The sequence below is a fragment of the Somniosus microcephalus genome, chromosome 3, assembly GCF_052327205.1.
Source record: "Somniosus microcephalus isolate GS21.2 chromosome 3, FLI_Smic_1.0, whole genome shotgun sequence".
Taxonomy (NCBI): Eukaryota; Metazoa; Chordata; class Chondrichthyes; order Squaliformes; family Somniosidae; genus Somniosus; species Somniosus microcephalus.
The window spans coordinates 165,407,172-165,423,332 of record NC_140989.1 but is presented as its reverse complement, the minus strand read 5'-3'; the positions used below and the strand labels follow the sequence as shown (position 1 = coordinate 165,423,332).

Genomic DNA, 16,161 nt, shown 5'->3' with positions numbered 1-16,161 from the left:
CACCTGAACCATGCTGGGACCAGAGTTCTAGTGAATCGAATAACTAGGGAGGTAGATAGGGCTTTAAACTAAATAAGGGGGAAGGGGGGTGCGGGGGTCCCAGTGGAGAGAAATCTAGCATGCTGGAGAGAAATCTAGAATGCTAAAGAGAAAAGTCAAGGAAGCAGTGCAGGAAAGGGATTGGGGTAAGGATAACCAGATTGTGTCAGGAAGGGACAGGGCGTACAAATAAAGGAGTGCACTAACAAATAGGGTCCAGGTAAGAGAAAATCGTAATAAGACAAATAGGGACATAGTGCAAAAAAAGTTAAGATGTCTAAAAATGTTAAAAAGACAAATCTAAAGGCACTGTATCTGAATTCACGAAGCTTTCGTCATAGAAACATAGAAACATAGAAGATAGGAGCAGGAGTAGGCCATTCGGCCCTTCGAGCCTGCTCCACCATTCAATGAGATCATGGCTGATCATCCAAATTCAGTACCCTGTCCCTGCCTTCTCCCCATATCCCTTGATCCCTTTAGCCTTAAGAAATATATCCAACTCTTTCTTGAATATACTTAATGAACTGGCCTCCACCGCCCTCTGTGGCAGAGAATTCCACAGGTTCACCACTCTCTGGGTGAAGAAATTCCTCCTCATTTCAGTCCTAAATGGCTTACCCCTTATCCTTAGACTATGACCCCTGGTCCTGGACTCCCCGGCCATCAGAAACATCCTTCCTGCATCTAGTCTGTCCAGGCCTGACAGAACTTTATAGGTTTCGATGAGATCCCCTCTCAATCTTCTAAACTCCAGTGAGTATAAGCCCAATCGACACAATCTCTCCTCATACGTCATTCCTGCCATCCCAGGTATCAGCCTGGTGAATCTTCGCTGCACTCCTTCCATGGCAAGAACGTCCTTCCTCGGGTAAGGCTACCAAAACTGCACACAATACTCAAGGTGTGGTCTCACCAAGGCCCTGTACAACTGTAGCAAGACATCCTTGTTCCTGTACTTGAACCCTCTTGCTACGAAGGCCAACATACCATTTGCCTTCATAACCGCCTGCTGCACCTGCATGCTTACCTTCAGCGACATAGTGCACAAGGACACCCATGTCTCGTTGCACTTCCCCTTCTCCCAATCTATTGCCATTCAGATAATAATCTGCCTTCCTATTTTTGCCACCAAAGTGGATAACCTCACATTTATCCAAGTTATATTGTATCTGCCATGCTTCTACCCAATCACCCAACCTGTCCAAATCATCCTGTAGTTTCTCAGCATCCTCCTCACGGCACACACGCCCACCCAGCTTTGTGTCGTCTGCAAATTTGGAGATATTGCATCTAGTTCCCTTGTCCATATCATTAATGTATATTGTGAATAGCTGGGATCCAAGGACCGATCCCTGTGGTATCCCACTAGTCACTGCCTGCCACTTGGAAAAAGACCTGTTTATTCCAACTCTTTGCTTTCTATCTGCCAGCCAGTTCTCTATCCAAGTCAATACCTTGCCCCCAATCCCATGTGCCTTAACTTTACACGCTACTCTCTTATGTGGGACCTTATTGAAAGCCTTCTGAAAGTCCAAATACACCACATCCACTGGTTCACCCTTATCTACTTTACTAGTTACATCCTCAAAAAATTCCAGTAGATTAGTCAAGCACGATTTACCCTTTGTAAATCCATGTTGACTTTGTCCGATCCTGTCACTGTTTTCCAAGTGCTCTGCTATTACATCTTTTATAATGGACTCTAGCATTTTCCCCACTACCGATGTCAGGCTTACCGGTCTGCAATTCCCTGTTTTCTCTCTACCACCTTTTTTGAATAGTGGGGTAACATTAGCTACCCTCCAATTCATGGGTACTGTTCCAGATTCCATCGAATTTTGGAAGATGATCAGCAATGCATCTACTATTTCTAGGGCCACTTCCTTAAGTACCCTAGGATGTAGATTATCAGGCCCTGGGGATTTATCGGCCTTCAATCCCATCAATTTCCCTAACAATACTGATTTCTTTCAGTTCCTCCCTTTCATCAGACCCTATGTTCCCGACATCTCTGGGAGGTTATTTGTGTCCTCCTTTGTGAAGACAGAACCAAAATATGTATTTAGTTGGTCTGCCATTTCTTTGTTCCCCATTATAAATTCCCCTGATTCTGACTGCAAGGGACCTACGCTTGACTTCACCAATCTTTTTCTCTTCACATCTATAAAAGCTTTTAGTCAGTTTTTAAGTTCCCTGCAAGCTTACTCTCGTATTCTATTTTCCCTTTCTTAATTAATCCCTTTGTCCTCCTTTGTTGAATCCTAAACTGCTCCCAATCCTCTGGATTACTGCTTTTTCTGGCCAATTTATATGTCCTCTCCTTGGATCTTATGCTATCCCTAAGTTTCCTCGTTAGCCACGGTTGAGTCACCTTTCTTGTTTTATTTTTATGCCAAACTGGGATGAACAAATTCTGTAGTTCATCCATGCGGTCTTTGAATGTTTGCCATTGCCTATCCACCGTTAACCCTTTGAGTGCCATTCCCCAATCAATCCTACCCAACTTGCGCCTCAGACCATCGTAGTTTCCTTTATTTAAATTCAGGACCCGAGTCTCTGAGTCAACTACTTCATTCTCCATCTTAATGAAGAATTCTATCATATTATGATCACTCCGACCCAAGGGGCCTCGTACAACAAGATTGCTGATTAATCCTTTCTCGTTACATAATACCCAGTCTAAGATGGCCTGATCTCTGGTTGGTTCCTCAACATATTGGTCCAGGAAACCATCCTGTAAACACTCCAGGAATTCCTCCTCCACAGTATTGTTACTAATTTGGTTAGCCCAATCTATATGTAGATTAAAGTCACCCATGATGACTGCTGTGCCCTTATTGCACGCTTCTCTAATTTCCCTTTTAATGCCATCCCCAACCTCTGCATTACTGTTTGGAGGTCTATATACCACTCACGTTTTCTGCCCCTTAGTATTTCTCAGTTCTACCCATACAGATTCCACATCAGAGCTAATATCCTTCTTTACAATTGTGTTAATCCCTTCTTTAACCAGCATGCTACCCCACCTCCCTTTCCTTTTTGCCTATCTTTCCTGAATATTGAATAACCCTGGATGTTGAGTTCCCAGCCTTGGCCACCCTGGAGCCATGCTTCCGTAATCCCAATCAAATCATATTCGTTTACCTCTATTTGCGCAGCTAATTCATCCACCTTATTACAAATGTTCCTCGCATTAAGACACAAAGCCTTCAGGCTTGTTGGGAGTTGTCGAAAGGCCTCCAAACAGTAGTGGTAATGTAGGGGTGGCATCAAGCAGGAAATTAGAGATGCATGTACAGGAAACTTTCTGGTATCCGGCACTGACGGGACCGAGCTGGTGCCGTACCATCAAAACTGCCGTAGAAACCAGCGCTAATGTTAAAACATATGGAGCTTTTGAGCTCCGTGTGAATCAACAAACCCTGTTGCTTAGCAACAGCTTCAAAACAGTCGGCCACAGCTTAAAAGCGTCTCTGTAGCTAAGCAACAGCTTCAGCTAGACCTTGCAGAGCCTGACTGGGGGGAAAAAAAAAGCAACGAGAAGTAAAAAAAAACTTTTAGGAAACGGCTCCTGAATTTTGCCGGTAGATAGAGCTTTCCGGACATTTATCCTCCAGTTAAACGAAAGTTTCCTGTAACAAGGGTACTACAGTAATCATGGGTGACTTTAACCTGCATATAGACTGGCCCAACCAAATTAGCAATAATACTGTGGAGGATGAATTTCTGGAGTGTGTACGAGATGTTTTTTTTAGACCAGTACATTGAGGAGCCAACTAGGGAACAGGCTATCCTAGATTGGGTATTGTGCAATGAGAAGGAGTTAATTAATAATCTTGTTGTGCGGGGTCCTTTTAGGGAAGAGTGACCATAACATGATAGAATTCTTAATTAAGATGGAAAGTGAAGAAGTCCAATCTGAAACTAGGGTGCTAAATCTAAACAAAGGAAACTATGAAGGTATGAGGAGTGAGCTGGTTGTGATAGATTGGGGAGCTTCATTAAAAGGCATGACGGTGGATAGGCAATGGCTAACATTTAGGGAACGAATGCATGCATTGCAACAGTTGTACATTCTGTAGGCGGTTTTTGATCCTAGCCCAATTGCGAGACGGACGGTTCGAATCGCCCCCGCCTTAGGAAAGTTCTATACCCGGGAATTATTCTTCAGAGTGTAAATGAAATAAGTCATGGACTGGAATGCTTCGGTGAAAAATCAAACTTATATTTATTTGATCTAACATACACTGGCTAAAACATGCACTACTAAACGAAATCACAATCCCTGTGGAGAATAAAATCCAGATTACAATCAACATATATACAATACAAAACTGGGGACTATAACCAGCAGTAATTCCCTTGTTGCTGTGGTAGACTATAATTCCACCCCTACCAACGAATTACCCAGTCGCATAAACCCCTTCGCCTGGCTGAACCAAACAAAGCTCCCATCCTCGGAATTAGCCCAAAAGCTCCACTTCTGAGAGACTATGTTTACCCCCACACGTGGTTGGTTTCGATCGCTCTGCTCGTTAGCTTCTCTGGTACTTGTTCGACCTTGTAGGAGTAGGGAGTGAGAGAGAGAATGGTGGAAAAGAGTCTTATTTTTATCGTAGTCTGTCTGCCCCTTTTCCCACCAATCTTTAAAATCCATTTGCTTCTGAGCACTCCGGTGTTTAATCTGTGATGAGTTATCCTCGGACCCATGCGTATTGGGTTAATGGAACTAAGTCTGGGACACATCTTTCGGTCTTTGTGTTGGGGAAAAAAACTGGCTCCCCTTCGGCTGGGTGAAGCTAGTGGGTCCATTGTTCTGCTTCTCTTCTGAGATGGAGGTGAGAAGTGCTTTGCATATTCGTGGTTTTTCTAATCAAGTTCAATGGCCCCCTTCCTTTTTCCAGGACTGTCGGGCGAACCCATACATACTGGATGACTGAGAGTCCTTTTGTCATTGCCATGCGTTCTCTGGAGTTTTAACAAACCAGTCATTCCACGTATCTGCACAGGGCGATCCCATAACAGGGAAAATACTCTCAGAAAAATCCCATAAAGTCCACAAAAATTTTCTTGACTGAGTCCATTCTTCAGAGACTTTGTGATCTCTTCAATTCCTTTCTGGCGCAAAAGCACAAAAGGAAAAGCGGCCCAACCATGGCTAACAAAAGAAATTAAGACTAGTATTAGATCCAAAGAGGGGTCACACAAAGTTGCCAGAAAAAGTAGTAAGCCTGAGGATTGGGAGCAGTTTAGAGTTCAGCAAAAAAGGACCAAGAGATTGATTAGGAGGGGAAAAATAGTGTGAGTAAACTTGCAAGGAACATAAAAGCGGACTGTAAAACTTCTACAAGTATCTAAAAAGAAAAAGATTAGTGAAGACAAATGTAGATCCCTTACAGTCAGAAACGGGAGAATTTATAATGGGGAACAAGGAAATGGCCGAGCAATTAAACAAATACAGGAAACTTTGTGCTATCCGGCACCGACGGGACTGAGCTGTTGCCATTCCCTCAAAACTGCCGGACACACCAGCGTTAATGTTGAAGCATACGGAGCTTTTCATCTCCGTATCTGACAACAAACACTGTTGCTTAGCAACAGCTTCTAAACAGTCGGCCCGTACCTTGGAAGCGCCTCTGTAGCTTAGCAACAGCTTCAGAGAGACTTTGCAGAGCCTGACTGTTGGGGAAAAAAAAGCCCCGAGAAGAAAAAACAAAGTCACGAGAAGAAAAAACCTAACAAAACGGCTCCTGATTTTTGCCGGTGGCTCGAGCTTGCTGGACATTTAGCCTCCGGATAACACACAGTTTCCTGTACTTTGGTTCTGTTTTCACGGAAGAGGACACAAATAACTTCCCAGAAATGCTAGGGAACCAAGGTTCTAGTGAAAAGGAGGAATTAAAGGAAATTAGTATTAGTAAAACAAAAAATAGTGCTGGAGAAATTAATGGGACTGAAAGCTGATAAATCCCCAGGGCCTGATAATCTGCATCTGAGAGTACTGAAAGAGGTAGCCATGGAAATAGTGGATGCATTGGTTGTCATCTTCCAAAATTTTATAGATTATGGAATAGTTCCTGCAGATTGGAGGGTGGCTAATGTAACCCCACTATTTAAAAAAGGAGGGAGAGAGGAAAACAGGAAACTACAGACCAGTTAGCCTAACATCAGCAGTAGGGAAAATGCTAGAGTCTATTATAAAGGATGTGATAACAGGACACTTAGAAAATATCAACGGGATCAGACAAAGTCAACATGGATTTATGAAAGGGAAATCGTGTTTGACAAACCTACTGGAGTTTTTTGAGGATGTAACTGGTAGAATAGATAAGGGAGAACCAGTGGCTGTGGTGTATTTGGATTTTCAGAAGGCCTTTGATAAAGTTGTACATAAGAGGTTAGTGTGCATAATTAAAGCACATGGGATTGGGGGTAATATACTGGCATGGATTGAAAATTGGTTAACAGACAGGAAACAGAGAGTAGGAATAAATGGGTCTTTTTCGGGGTGGCAGGCGGTGACTAGTGGGGTACCGCAGGAGTCAGTGCTTGGGCCCCAGCTATTCACAATATATATCAATGATTTGGATGAGGGAACCAAATGTAATATTTCCAAGTTTGCTGACAACAAGAAACTCGGTGGGGTTGTGAGGAGGATGCAAAAAGGCTTCAAGGTGATTTAGACAAGTTGAGTGAGTGGGCAAATGCATGGCAGATGCAGTATAACGTGGATAAATGTGAAGTTATCCACTTCGGTAGGAAAAACAGAAAGGCAGAGTATTATTTAAATGGTGATAGATTGGGAAATGTTGATGTACAGAGGGACTTGGGTGTCCTTGTACACCAGTCACTGAAAGCAAACATGCAGGTGCAGCAAGCAGTTAGGAAGGCAAATGGTATGTTGGCCTTCATTGCAAGAGGATTTGAGTACAGGAGCAAGGATGCCTTACTACAGTTATACAGGGCCTTGGTGAGACCACACCTGGAGTACTGTGCAGTTTTGGTGGTCTTACCTAAGAAAGGATATACTTGCCATAGAGGGAGTGCAGCGAAGGTTCACCAGACTGATTCCTGGGATGGCAGGACTGTTGTATGAGGAGAGATTGGGTCGACTAGGCCTGTATTCACTAGAGTTTAGAAGAATGAGAGGAGATCTCATTGAAATGTATAAAATTCTGACAGGGCTAGACAGACTAGATGCAGGGAGGATGTTTCCCCTGGCTGGGGGGTCTAGAATGAGGGGTCACAGTCTCCGGATACAGGGTAGGACATTTAGGACTGAGATGAGGAGAAATTTCTTCACTCAGAGGGTGGTGAACCTGTGGAATTCTCTACCACAGAAGGCTGTGGAGGCCAAGTCACTGAATATATTTAAGAAGGAGATAGATAGATTTCGAGACACAAAAGGCATCAAGGGGTATGGGGAGAGAGCGGGAATATGGTATTGAGATAGAGGATCAGCCATGATATTGAATGGCGGAGCAGGCTCGAATGGCCTACTCCTCCTATTTTTCTATGTTTCTCTGTCTGCTCTAGGGCCATTTATTTCCCTTCCTCCTCATTCACCTCGCCACCACTGGGTCCACGAGGCCATGGCTCAGCTTAAACCCAATATCAACCAGGCCTGCACTCATGACTTTTTTATTTGAAGCTGCTTAGGGCCAAGGGCAGGGACATCGGCACAAGAAAAGCTCCATCCCCCTCCCTTGTGCGCGACACCCTCCCTCCAGCGGCCCCACCTACCACCATTCCTCTTTCCCTTTTCCAGACTTGTCCCTTCCCCATCTTCATCTCTTTGCGTGCCCCCTTTACTCCTCCGGGAGGCAGAGACGGAACGACACTGATCGAGAATGTCAATGAAGCAGGAACTTGAGCATTGTCACAGGAGATTAGCGACAAGAATGCATGGTGTGTTACAATGCCCCTCTTATTATAAAATATTCAATTCTTGAGTAGTGCGACAGGTTTCTGAGGCAACCAGTAACGCTATGCCAACCAATTTTGAAGCCAATAAAATAGTGCTACAGTATTTCTGGTCCTATTATCAATCACTTTCACTCTACACTGCTGGCGTGCATTGATGTGTCTCAACACCAGATGCACTGTTCTAATCTTCGCTGGCTCAATTGTGGTCTTCAATGCCTGCCATTGAACATTGGGCACAATCATTATCATTTAGACCTGCCCATAGTTCTAATAAGGGAGCCAATATATTTGGCTATAATTGAAAAGAACAAGGTCAGCTATAAATATTACTCCAATGTTTTATCTGATTTCATGCCTTTAAAAACATTACCACTAACAAATTGCTGACTTTCCAAGGTTTTTCATCTTCTTTATGCTCCTATGAATAGTTTTGAGTGCAAGACTCTCTTCCAATCTCTTCCCCCCCCCCCCCACTGATCACAAACTTCCTACACAATAACTTGCCTTTATATAGCACCTTCAACATAGTAAAACGCCCCAAGGCGCTTCACAGGCGTGTAATCAGATAAAAATTGACTGAGTCGAAGATGGTATTGGACGAGTGGCCAAAAGCTTGGTCAAAGAGGTAGGTTTTAAGGAGGGTCTTGTAGGAGGATAGAGACTCACACGTTTAGACATCTAAAGGCACGGCTGCCAATGGTTGGACAAAGAGAGTGGAGGATGCACAAGATGCCAGAGTTCTTGGTGGGTTGTATGGCTGGAGGAGGTTTCGGAGATGGGATGGGGTGAGGCCATGTACTTGGAAAGTTTGCTTCTTTCTCTGTTCCCAGCTGTCCATATGCTGGTCTATTAGGTTACCAGCAATTCAGACACTAACTTTTATGTTGTGAGCATTTAGTTGTTTGATGTTTCTTGTTGAGCTGGGCTAATGTTAAATTGATGCAGTACTAATGGTCATTACCAGTGTTCTTTCTTACCAATGCTATTGCAGTACTCTATTTACTAGTACAAATTTTATTTTATGCAGGCTATCCATTCCGTGGCTTGGCATCATGAAGGAAAACAGTTTGTTTGTAGCCATTCAGATGGCAGCCTTACTATCTGGAATGTAAAATCTCCCATCAGACCTGCACAGATTATTACACCACATGGTAAGTGCGAACCTATTTTTGCGGTCTTAACAGCCTATAGTGTATTACTTCAACTCATTCAAAAAATTCTTTCTGGAAACTTCAATTTAAGCAAAAACCTTTCCCTCTCATGCTCATTGAGGGTTGGGTGTTTGTGCTTATTGCCTGTTTACAGGTGTTTGAACCTGTTGGTTGATGTTTCTAACTGGTACAATGTTTATTTATTAATTAACTTTTCTTTCACACTGAACCTTTTACAACTTGCTGTATTTGTAACTTTGTATGCATGAGCATTTCTGGTCATGTGGACTGTGATGTAGCCTAGGGTGTCCTTCCTGTTCTTCCAGAGCCTAAATATAGACTATATATTGTAGAGCAAAGTTTGAGTCATGACCTGATGGAAAACAGCAATTCCTTAGCTACAGCGCATGTTGTCCTGAGCTGGCAAATCAAGAAAATAATGCTCAGTAAAAGCATGCATACTAACTTGCAGATGGGCTCAAAGGGAGCTAGCTACCTGCACGTTGGCCCAAGATGTGGGCACTGCATGAATGGAATGAGCTGTAACTTCTCCTGATGGGTCCTGTCCAGCTAGGAAGTCAGACGAGGAGATTTGTTCCAATTCCTGATTTGCTAAATTCTGTTTAGCAATAGTTCTTTGAGGTCTTGCTCCCAAATAAAATGAATAACTCCCCAGATAGAGACAATTCTTCCTTAACAGAGAAGGATGACCAACTGCTCCAGCACATTAGCTGTGCTAAATTACAGCATTGGGCTCTGCGTATTCTTGCCCAAGAGCATAGCATTTCATTGTACATGTTGGTTTTGGGGAGCAGACTGAACTAACTCCAGTTAATCAAAACTTTGCTTTCAGGAAAGCTGCCAAAAGATGGAAAGAAACCAGAGCCCTGCAAACCCATCCTAAAAGTGGAATATAGAACCTGTAAATCCGGGTATGTGTTGACTGCTCTTCAAAAATGCTTCTGTGAATGTTCTGTACGTTGAGTTGTCAGTGCTGAAGAAAAGTAAGAGTTTTCCATTTTGTGTGTCTCAACAATTACTGGACATTGTCAGGGCCCTCTTCAACAGTAACATGTACTCTCTAACATGAGCTCCTTCTAGTCCTTGGAAATACTCGGTGTCGAAGTCATTGTTGAGTTTATGGAGAAATTTAGAGTTCAGTGTGAAATATTAGCAAAGTATTTATGCAAACAGGTAAATTAATGAACATTAATTGTTTTTGTCCCCTATTTCTCCCTGCCATCTCTTTATATATTTATTTACATATATAAAGAATAGTGTCTCTGTCTGTCGTCCTTCCTTCCTTCCTTAAAGTTAGAGTGTACCTACACGTGCGTCACATCAAAAGAAAGCTTACGATTCCGGAACGATCGTAAGCGTATTTACGTTTCGGCGAGACAAAAATTGCGCCCGCGGTATCCAAAAACCGTTCAAAATTCTGCTCATTAGCATCTCATTATCCGCTCATTAGCAACAGAGTGACATTAAGGTCAACCAATCGTACGGTCGAGCGACCCGACGGTCGACCAATCGCTGCGTGGCGGGGGCGGGTTCCTGGCGCGTGCGGGCGGGCCCTCCTAGAGTCGAGTGACGGGACGATTGACCAATCCTACGCTTCGGTGACCTGACGGTCGGCCAATCGGTGCGTGTGTGGGCGGGCCTTATCGTTCTGAACCGAGGTGAGTCGCCGCCATCTTGATTCCAAACTTTTCATTTCTTTTTCCCGCTTTCTGCATGTTTCTTTTCAAATCTACATTTCCAGCAAAAAAAAAAGTTGCTTTTAAAACACATTGTTTTAAAAAAAAAAAGTTAATTAATTGTAAATCTTTTCTCTAAACTCTATATAATTTTCCTACCTTTCACTGTTTTTCCAGGCCCGGGGCCTAGGCTTCTCCAACTGTCAGCAGTGCAACTCTAGTCCCAGGCTCCCGGCCCAGACAGAGACAAACACTGGCAGAGGGGAGAGGGTGTGCTGCCTCAGCTCCATTCCCAGGGTCAGTAGGTGGGGAGGCTTCATAAGCAACTGGGGTAGGTCGCAAGCCCCGAATAATAATCTGAAGATCCTGTGTTTGCAGCTGAGGAAATTTCTTCCGCTGACAGCCCCAGGTTAACGGCAGCCATCTTTGTCAAGGAGGGTGAAAAGTTTCAGTGCGACGCCTTTTTGATTCAGTGTGTAACAGACTGCATGCGTGGCCATCTTAGTACAGGAACATAGAGTGTGTGGGGCTTCTGTGCTCCCAATCGGGTCCTGGTGACTGAGACAGACAATCGACTGTTTGGGCGGGGCCTAATCTTTCCAACTGAAAAGCAAGCGGCGGCCATTGTTTGTGATACAACACACTGACAGGTCAGGACCCCTTTTTAAATAAAAAGATTGGTGAGGTTGTAAAGTGTATGTTATAGAAAGATTTACCAGAAATGTTTTCTAAGTACTAAGTTTCATGCTTCCCCACCCCTTGCTCCCCCACCTGTCAGTGCAGGGGCCCGAGGCCTAGGCTTCTCCAACGGCCAGCAGCGCAACCCCAGTCCCAGGCTTCTGGCCCAGACAGGGACCAACACTGGGAAGAGGGTCTGCTGGCTTCCCCCCCTCCCTTTTCCCCCCCCCCCCCCCACCTCCCTTTCCCCCCCCCCCCCCCCCCACCTCCCTTCCCCCCCCCCCCCCCCACCTCCCTTCCCTTCCCCCCCCCACCTCCCTTCCCTTCCCTTCCCCCCCCCCCCCCCCACCTCCCTTCCCTTCCCCCCCCCCCCCCCCCACCTCCCTTCCCTTCCCCCCCCCCCCCCCCACCTCCCTTCCCTTCCCCCCCCCCCCACCTCCCTTCCCTTCCCCCCCCCACCTCCCTTCCCTTCCCCCCCCCCACCTCCCTTCCCTCCCCCCCCCCCCACCTCCCTTCCCTTCCCCCCCCCCCACCTCCCTTCCCTTCCCCCCCCCCCCCACCTCCCTTCCCTTCCCCCCCCCACCTCCCTTCCCTTCCCCCCCCCCCCACCTCCCTTCCCTTCCCCCCCCCCACCTCCCTTCCCTTCCCCCCCCCCACCTCCCTTCCCTTCCCCCCCCCCCACCTCCCTTCCCTTCCCCCCCCCCCACCTCCCTTCCCTTCCCCCCCCCCACCTCCCTTCCCTTCCCCCCCCCCACCTCCCTTCCCTTCCCCCCCCCCCACCTCCCTTCCCTTCCCCCCCCCCCACCTCCCTTCCCTTCCCCCCCCCCCACCTCCCTTCCCTTCCCCCCCCCCCCACCTCCCTTCCCTTCCCCCCCCCCCCACCTCCCTTCCCTTCCCCCCCCCCCACCTCCCTTCCCTTCCCCCCCCCCCCCCCCACCTCCCTTCCCTTCCCCCCCCCCCCCCCACCTCCCTTCCCTTCCCCCCCCCACCTCCCTTCCCTTCCCCCCCCCCCCCACCTCCCTTCCCTTCCCCCCCCACCTCCCTTCCCTTCCCCCCCCCCCACCTCCCTTCCCTTCCCCCCCCCCACCTCCCTTCCCTTCCCCCCCCCCCCCACCTCCCTTCCCTTCCCCCCCCCCACCTCCCTTCCCTTCCCCCCCCCACCTCCCTTCCCTTCCCCCCCCACCTCCCTTCCCTTCCCCCCCCCACCTCCCTTCCCTTCCCCCCCCACCTCCCTTCCCTTTCCCCCCCCCACCTCCCTTCCCTTCCCCCCCCACCTCCCTTCCCTTCCCCCCCCACCTCCCTTCCCTTCCCCCCCCCACCTCCCTTCCCTTCCCCCCCCCCACCTCCCTTCCCTTCCCCCCCCCACCTCCCTTCCCTTCCCCCCCCACCTCCCTTCCCTTCCCCCCCCCCCCCCACCTCCCTTCCCTTCCCCCCCCCCCACCTCCCTTCCCTTCCCCCCCCCACCTCCCTTCCCTTCCCCCCCCACCTCCCTTCCCTTCCCCCCCCCCCACCTCCCTTCCCTTCCCCCCCCCCCACCTCCCTTCCCTTCCCCCCCCACCTCCCTTCCCTTCCCCCCCCACCTCCCTTCCCTTCCCCCCCCCCCACCTCCCTTCCCTTCCCCCCCCCCCCACCTCCCTTCCCTTCCCCCCCCCACCTCCCTTCCCTTCCCCCCCCCACCTCCCTTCCCTTCCCCCCCCCACCTCCCTTCCCTTCCCCCCCCCACCTCCCTTCCCTTCCCCCCCCCACCTCCCTTCCCTTCCCCCCCCACCTCCCTTCCCCCCCCCCCACCTCCCTTCCCTTCCCCCCCCACCTCCCTTCCCTTCCCCCCCCACCTCCCTTCCCTTCCCCCCCCACCTCCCTTCCCTTCCCCCCCCACCTCCCTTCCCTTCCCCCCCCCACCTCCCTTCCCTTCCCCCCCCACCTCCCTTCCCTTCCCCCCCCACCTCCCTTCCCTTCCCCCCCCACCTCCCTTCCCTTCCCCCCCCCACCTCCCTTCCCTTCCCCCCCCCCACTTCCCTTCCCCCCCCCCACCTCCCTTCCCTTCCCCCCCCCCACTTCCCTTCCCCCCCCCCCCCCACCTCCCTTCCCCCCCCCCACCTCCCTTCCCCCCCCCCCCCACCTCCCTTCCCCCCCCCACCTCCCTTCCCTTCCCCCCCCCACCTCCCTTCCCTTCCCCCCCCCACCTCCCTTCCCTTCCCCCCCCCCCCCACCTCCCTTCCCTTCCCCCCCCCACCTCCCTTCCCTTCCCCCCCCCACCTCCCTTCCCTTCCCCCCCCCACCTCCCTTCCCTTCCCCCCCCCACCTCCCTTCCCTTCCCCCCCCCACCTCCCTTCCCTTCCCCCCCCCCACCTCCCTTCCCTTCCCCCCCCCCACCTCCCTTCCCTTCCCCCCCCACCTCCCTTCCCTTCCCCCCCCCCCACCTCCCTTCCCTTCCCCCCCCACCTCCCTTCCCTTCCCCCCCCACCTCCCTTCCCTTCCCCCCCCACCTCCCTTCCCTTCCCCCCCCACCTCCCTTCCCCCCCCCCCCACCTCCCTTCCCTTCCCCCCCCCACCTCCCTTCCCTTCCCCCCCCACCTCCCTTCCCTTCCCCCCCCACCTCCCTTCCCTTCCCCCCCCACCTCCCTTCCCTTCCCCCCCCCCACTTCCCTTCCCCCCCCCCCCCCACCTCCCTTCCCCCCCCCCCACCTCCCTTCCCCCCCCCCCCACCTCCCTTCCCCCCCCCCCCACCTCCCTTCCCCCCCCCCCCCACCTCCCTTCCCCCCCCCCCACCTCCCTTCCCCCCCCCCCACCTCCCTTCCCCCCCCCCCCCCACCTCCCTTCCCCCCCCCCCCCACCTCCCTTCCCCCCCCCCCCCCCACCTCCCTTCCCCCCCCCCCCCCCACCTCCCTTCCCCCCCCCCCACCTCCCTTCCCCCCCCACCTCCCTTCCCCCCCCACCTCCCTTCCCCCCCCACCTCCCTTCCCCCCCCCACCTCCCTTCCCCCCCCCACCTCCCTTCCCCCCCCACCTCCCTTCCCCCCCCCCCCCACTTCCCCCCCCCCACTCCCTTCCCCCCCCCACCTCCCTTCCCCCCCCCCACCTCCCTTCCCCCCCCCCCCCCACCTCCCTTCCCCCCCCCCCCACCTCCCTTCCCCCCCCCCCCCTCCCTTCCCCCCCCCCACCTCCCTTCCCCCCCCACTCCCTTCCCCCCCCCCCCACCTCCCTTCCCCCCCCCCCACCTCCCTTCCCCCCCCCACCTCCCTTCCCCCCCCCCACCTCCCTTCCCCCCCCACCTCCCTTCCCCCCCCACCTCCCTTCCCCCCCCACCTCCCTTTCCCCCCCCACCTCCCTTTCCCCCCCCACCTCCCTTTCCCCCCCCCCACCTCCCTTTCCCCCCCCCACCTCCCTTCCCCCCCCCCCCACCTCCCTTCCCCCCCCCCCACCTCCCTTCCCCCCCCCACCTCCCTTTCCCCCCCACCTCCCTTTCCCCCCCCACCTCCCTTTCCCCCCCACCTCCCTTTCCCCCCCACCTCCCTTTCCCCCCCACCTCCCTTTCCCCCCCCACCTCCCTTTCCCCCCCCCCACCTCCCTTTCCCCCCCCCACCTCCCTTCCCCCCCCCCACCTCCCTTCCCCCCCCACCTCCCTTTCCCCCCCACCTCCCTTTCCCCCCCCACCTCCCTTTCCCCCCCACCTCCCTTTCCCCCCCCCCACCTCCCTTTCCCCCCCCCCCCCCACCTCCCTTCCCCCCCCCCCACCTCCCTTCCCCCCCCACCTCCCTTCCCCCCCCCCCACCTCCCTTCCCCCCCCCCACCTCCCTTCCCCCCCCCCCACCTCCCTTCCCCCCCCCCCACCTCCCTTCCCCCCCCACCTCCCTTCCCCCCCCACCTCCCTTCCCCCCCCCCCCACCTCCCTTCCCCCCCCCCCACCTCCCTTCCCCCCCCCCACCTCCCTTCCCCCCCCACCTCCCTTCCCCCCCCCACCTCCCTTCCCCCCCCCCACCTCCCTTCCCCCCCCCCCCACCTCCCTTCCCCCCCCCCCACCTCCCTTCCCCCCCCCCCACCTCCCTTCCCCCCCCCCACCTCCCTTCCCCCCCCCCACCTCCCTTCCCCCCCCCACCTCCCTTCCCCCCCCCCACCTCCTTCCCCCCCCCCCCCCACCTCCCTTCCCCCCCCCCCCCACCTCCTTCCCCCCCCCCCCCACCTCCCTTCCCCCCCCACCTCCCTTCCCCCCCCACCTCCCTTCCCCCCCCCCCACTCCCTTCCCCCCCCCCCCACTCCCTTCCCCCCCCCCACTCCCTTCCCCCCCCCACTCCCTTCCCCCCCCCACTCCCTTCCCCCCCCCACCTCCCTTCCCCCCCCCACCTCCCTTCCCCCCCCCACCTCCCTTCCCCCCCCCCACCTCCCTTCCCCCCCCACCTCCCTTCCCCCCCCCACCTCCCTTTCCCCCCCACCTCCCTTTCCCCCCCCCACCTCCCTTTCCCCCCCCCACCTCCCTTTCCCCCCCCCCACCTCCCTTTCCCCCCCCCACCTCCCTTTCCCCCCCCCCACCTCCCTTTCCCCCCCCCACCTCCCTTTCCCCCCCCCCACCTCCCTTTCCCCCCCCCACCTCCTTTCCCCCCCCCACCTCCCTTCCCCCCCCACCTCCCTTCCCCCCCCACCTCCCTTTCCCCCCCACCTCCCTTTCCCCCC

General features: G+C 52.8%; 1 protein-coding gene across 4 annotated transcripts in view; it reads left to right on the top strand.

The window, feature by feature from the left end:
* LOC147121525 (syntaxin-binding protein 5) overlaps positions 1 to 16,161 on the top strand; it is a 324,726-nt gene that overhangs the window by 152,773 nt on the left and 155,792 nt on the right. For all 4 annotated transcript variants that reach the window (XM_085981855.1, XM_085981856.1, XM_085981857.1 and 1 more), the window contains exons 8-9: positions 8,996 to 9,119; positions 9,973 to 10,051. In XM_085981855.1, coding sequence (XP_085837981.1) covers positions 8,996 to 9,119; positions 9,973 to 10,051 — 203 coding nt within the window. The remainder of the gene's footprint in view (positions 1 to 8,995; positions 9,120 to 9,972; positions 10,052 to 16,161) is intronic.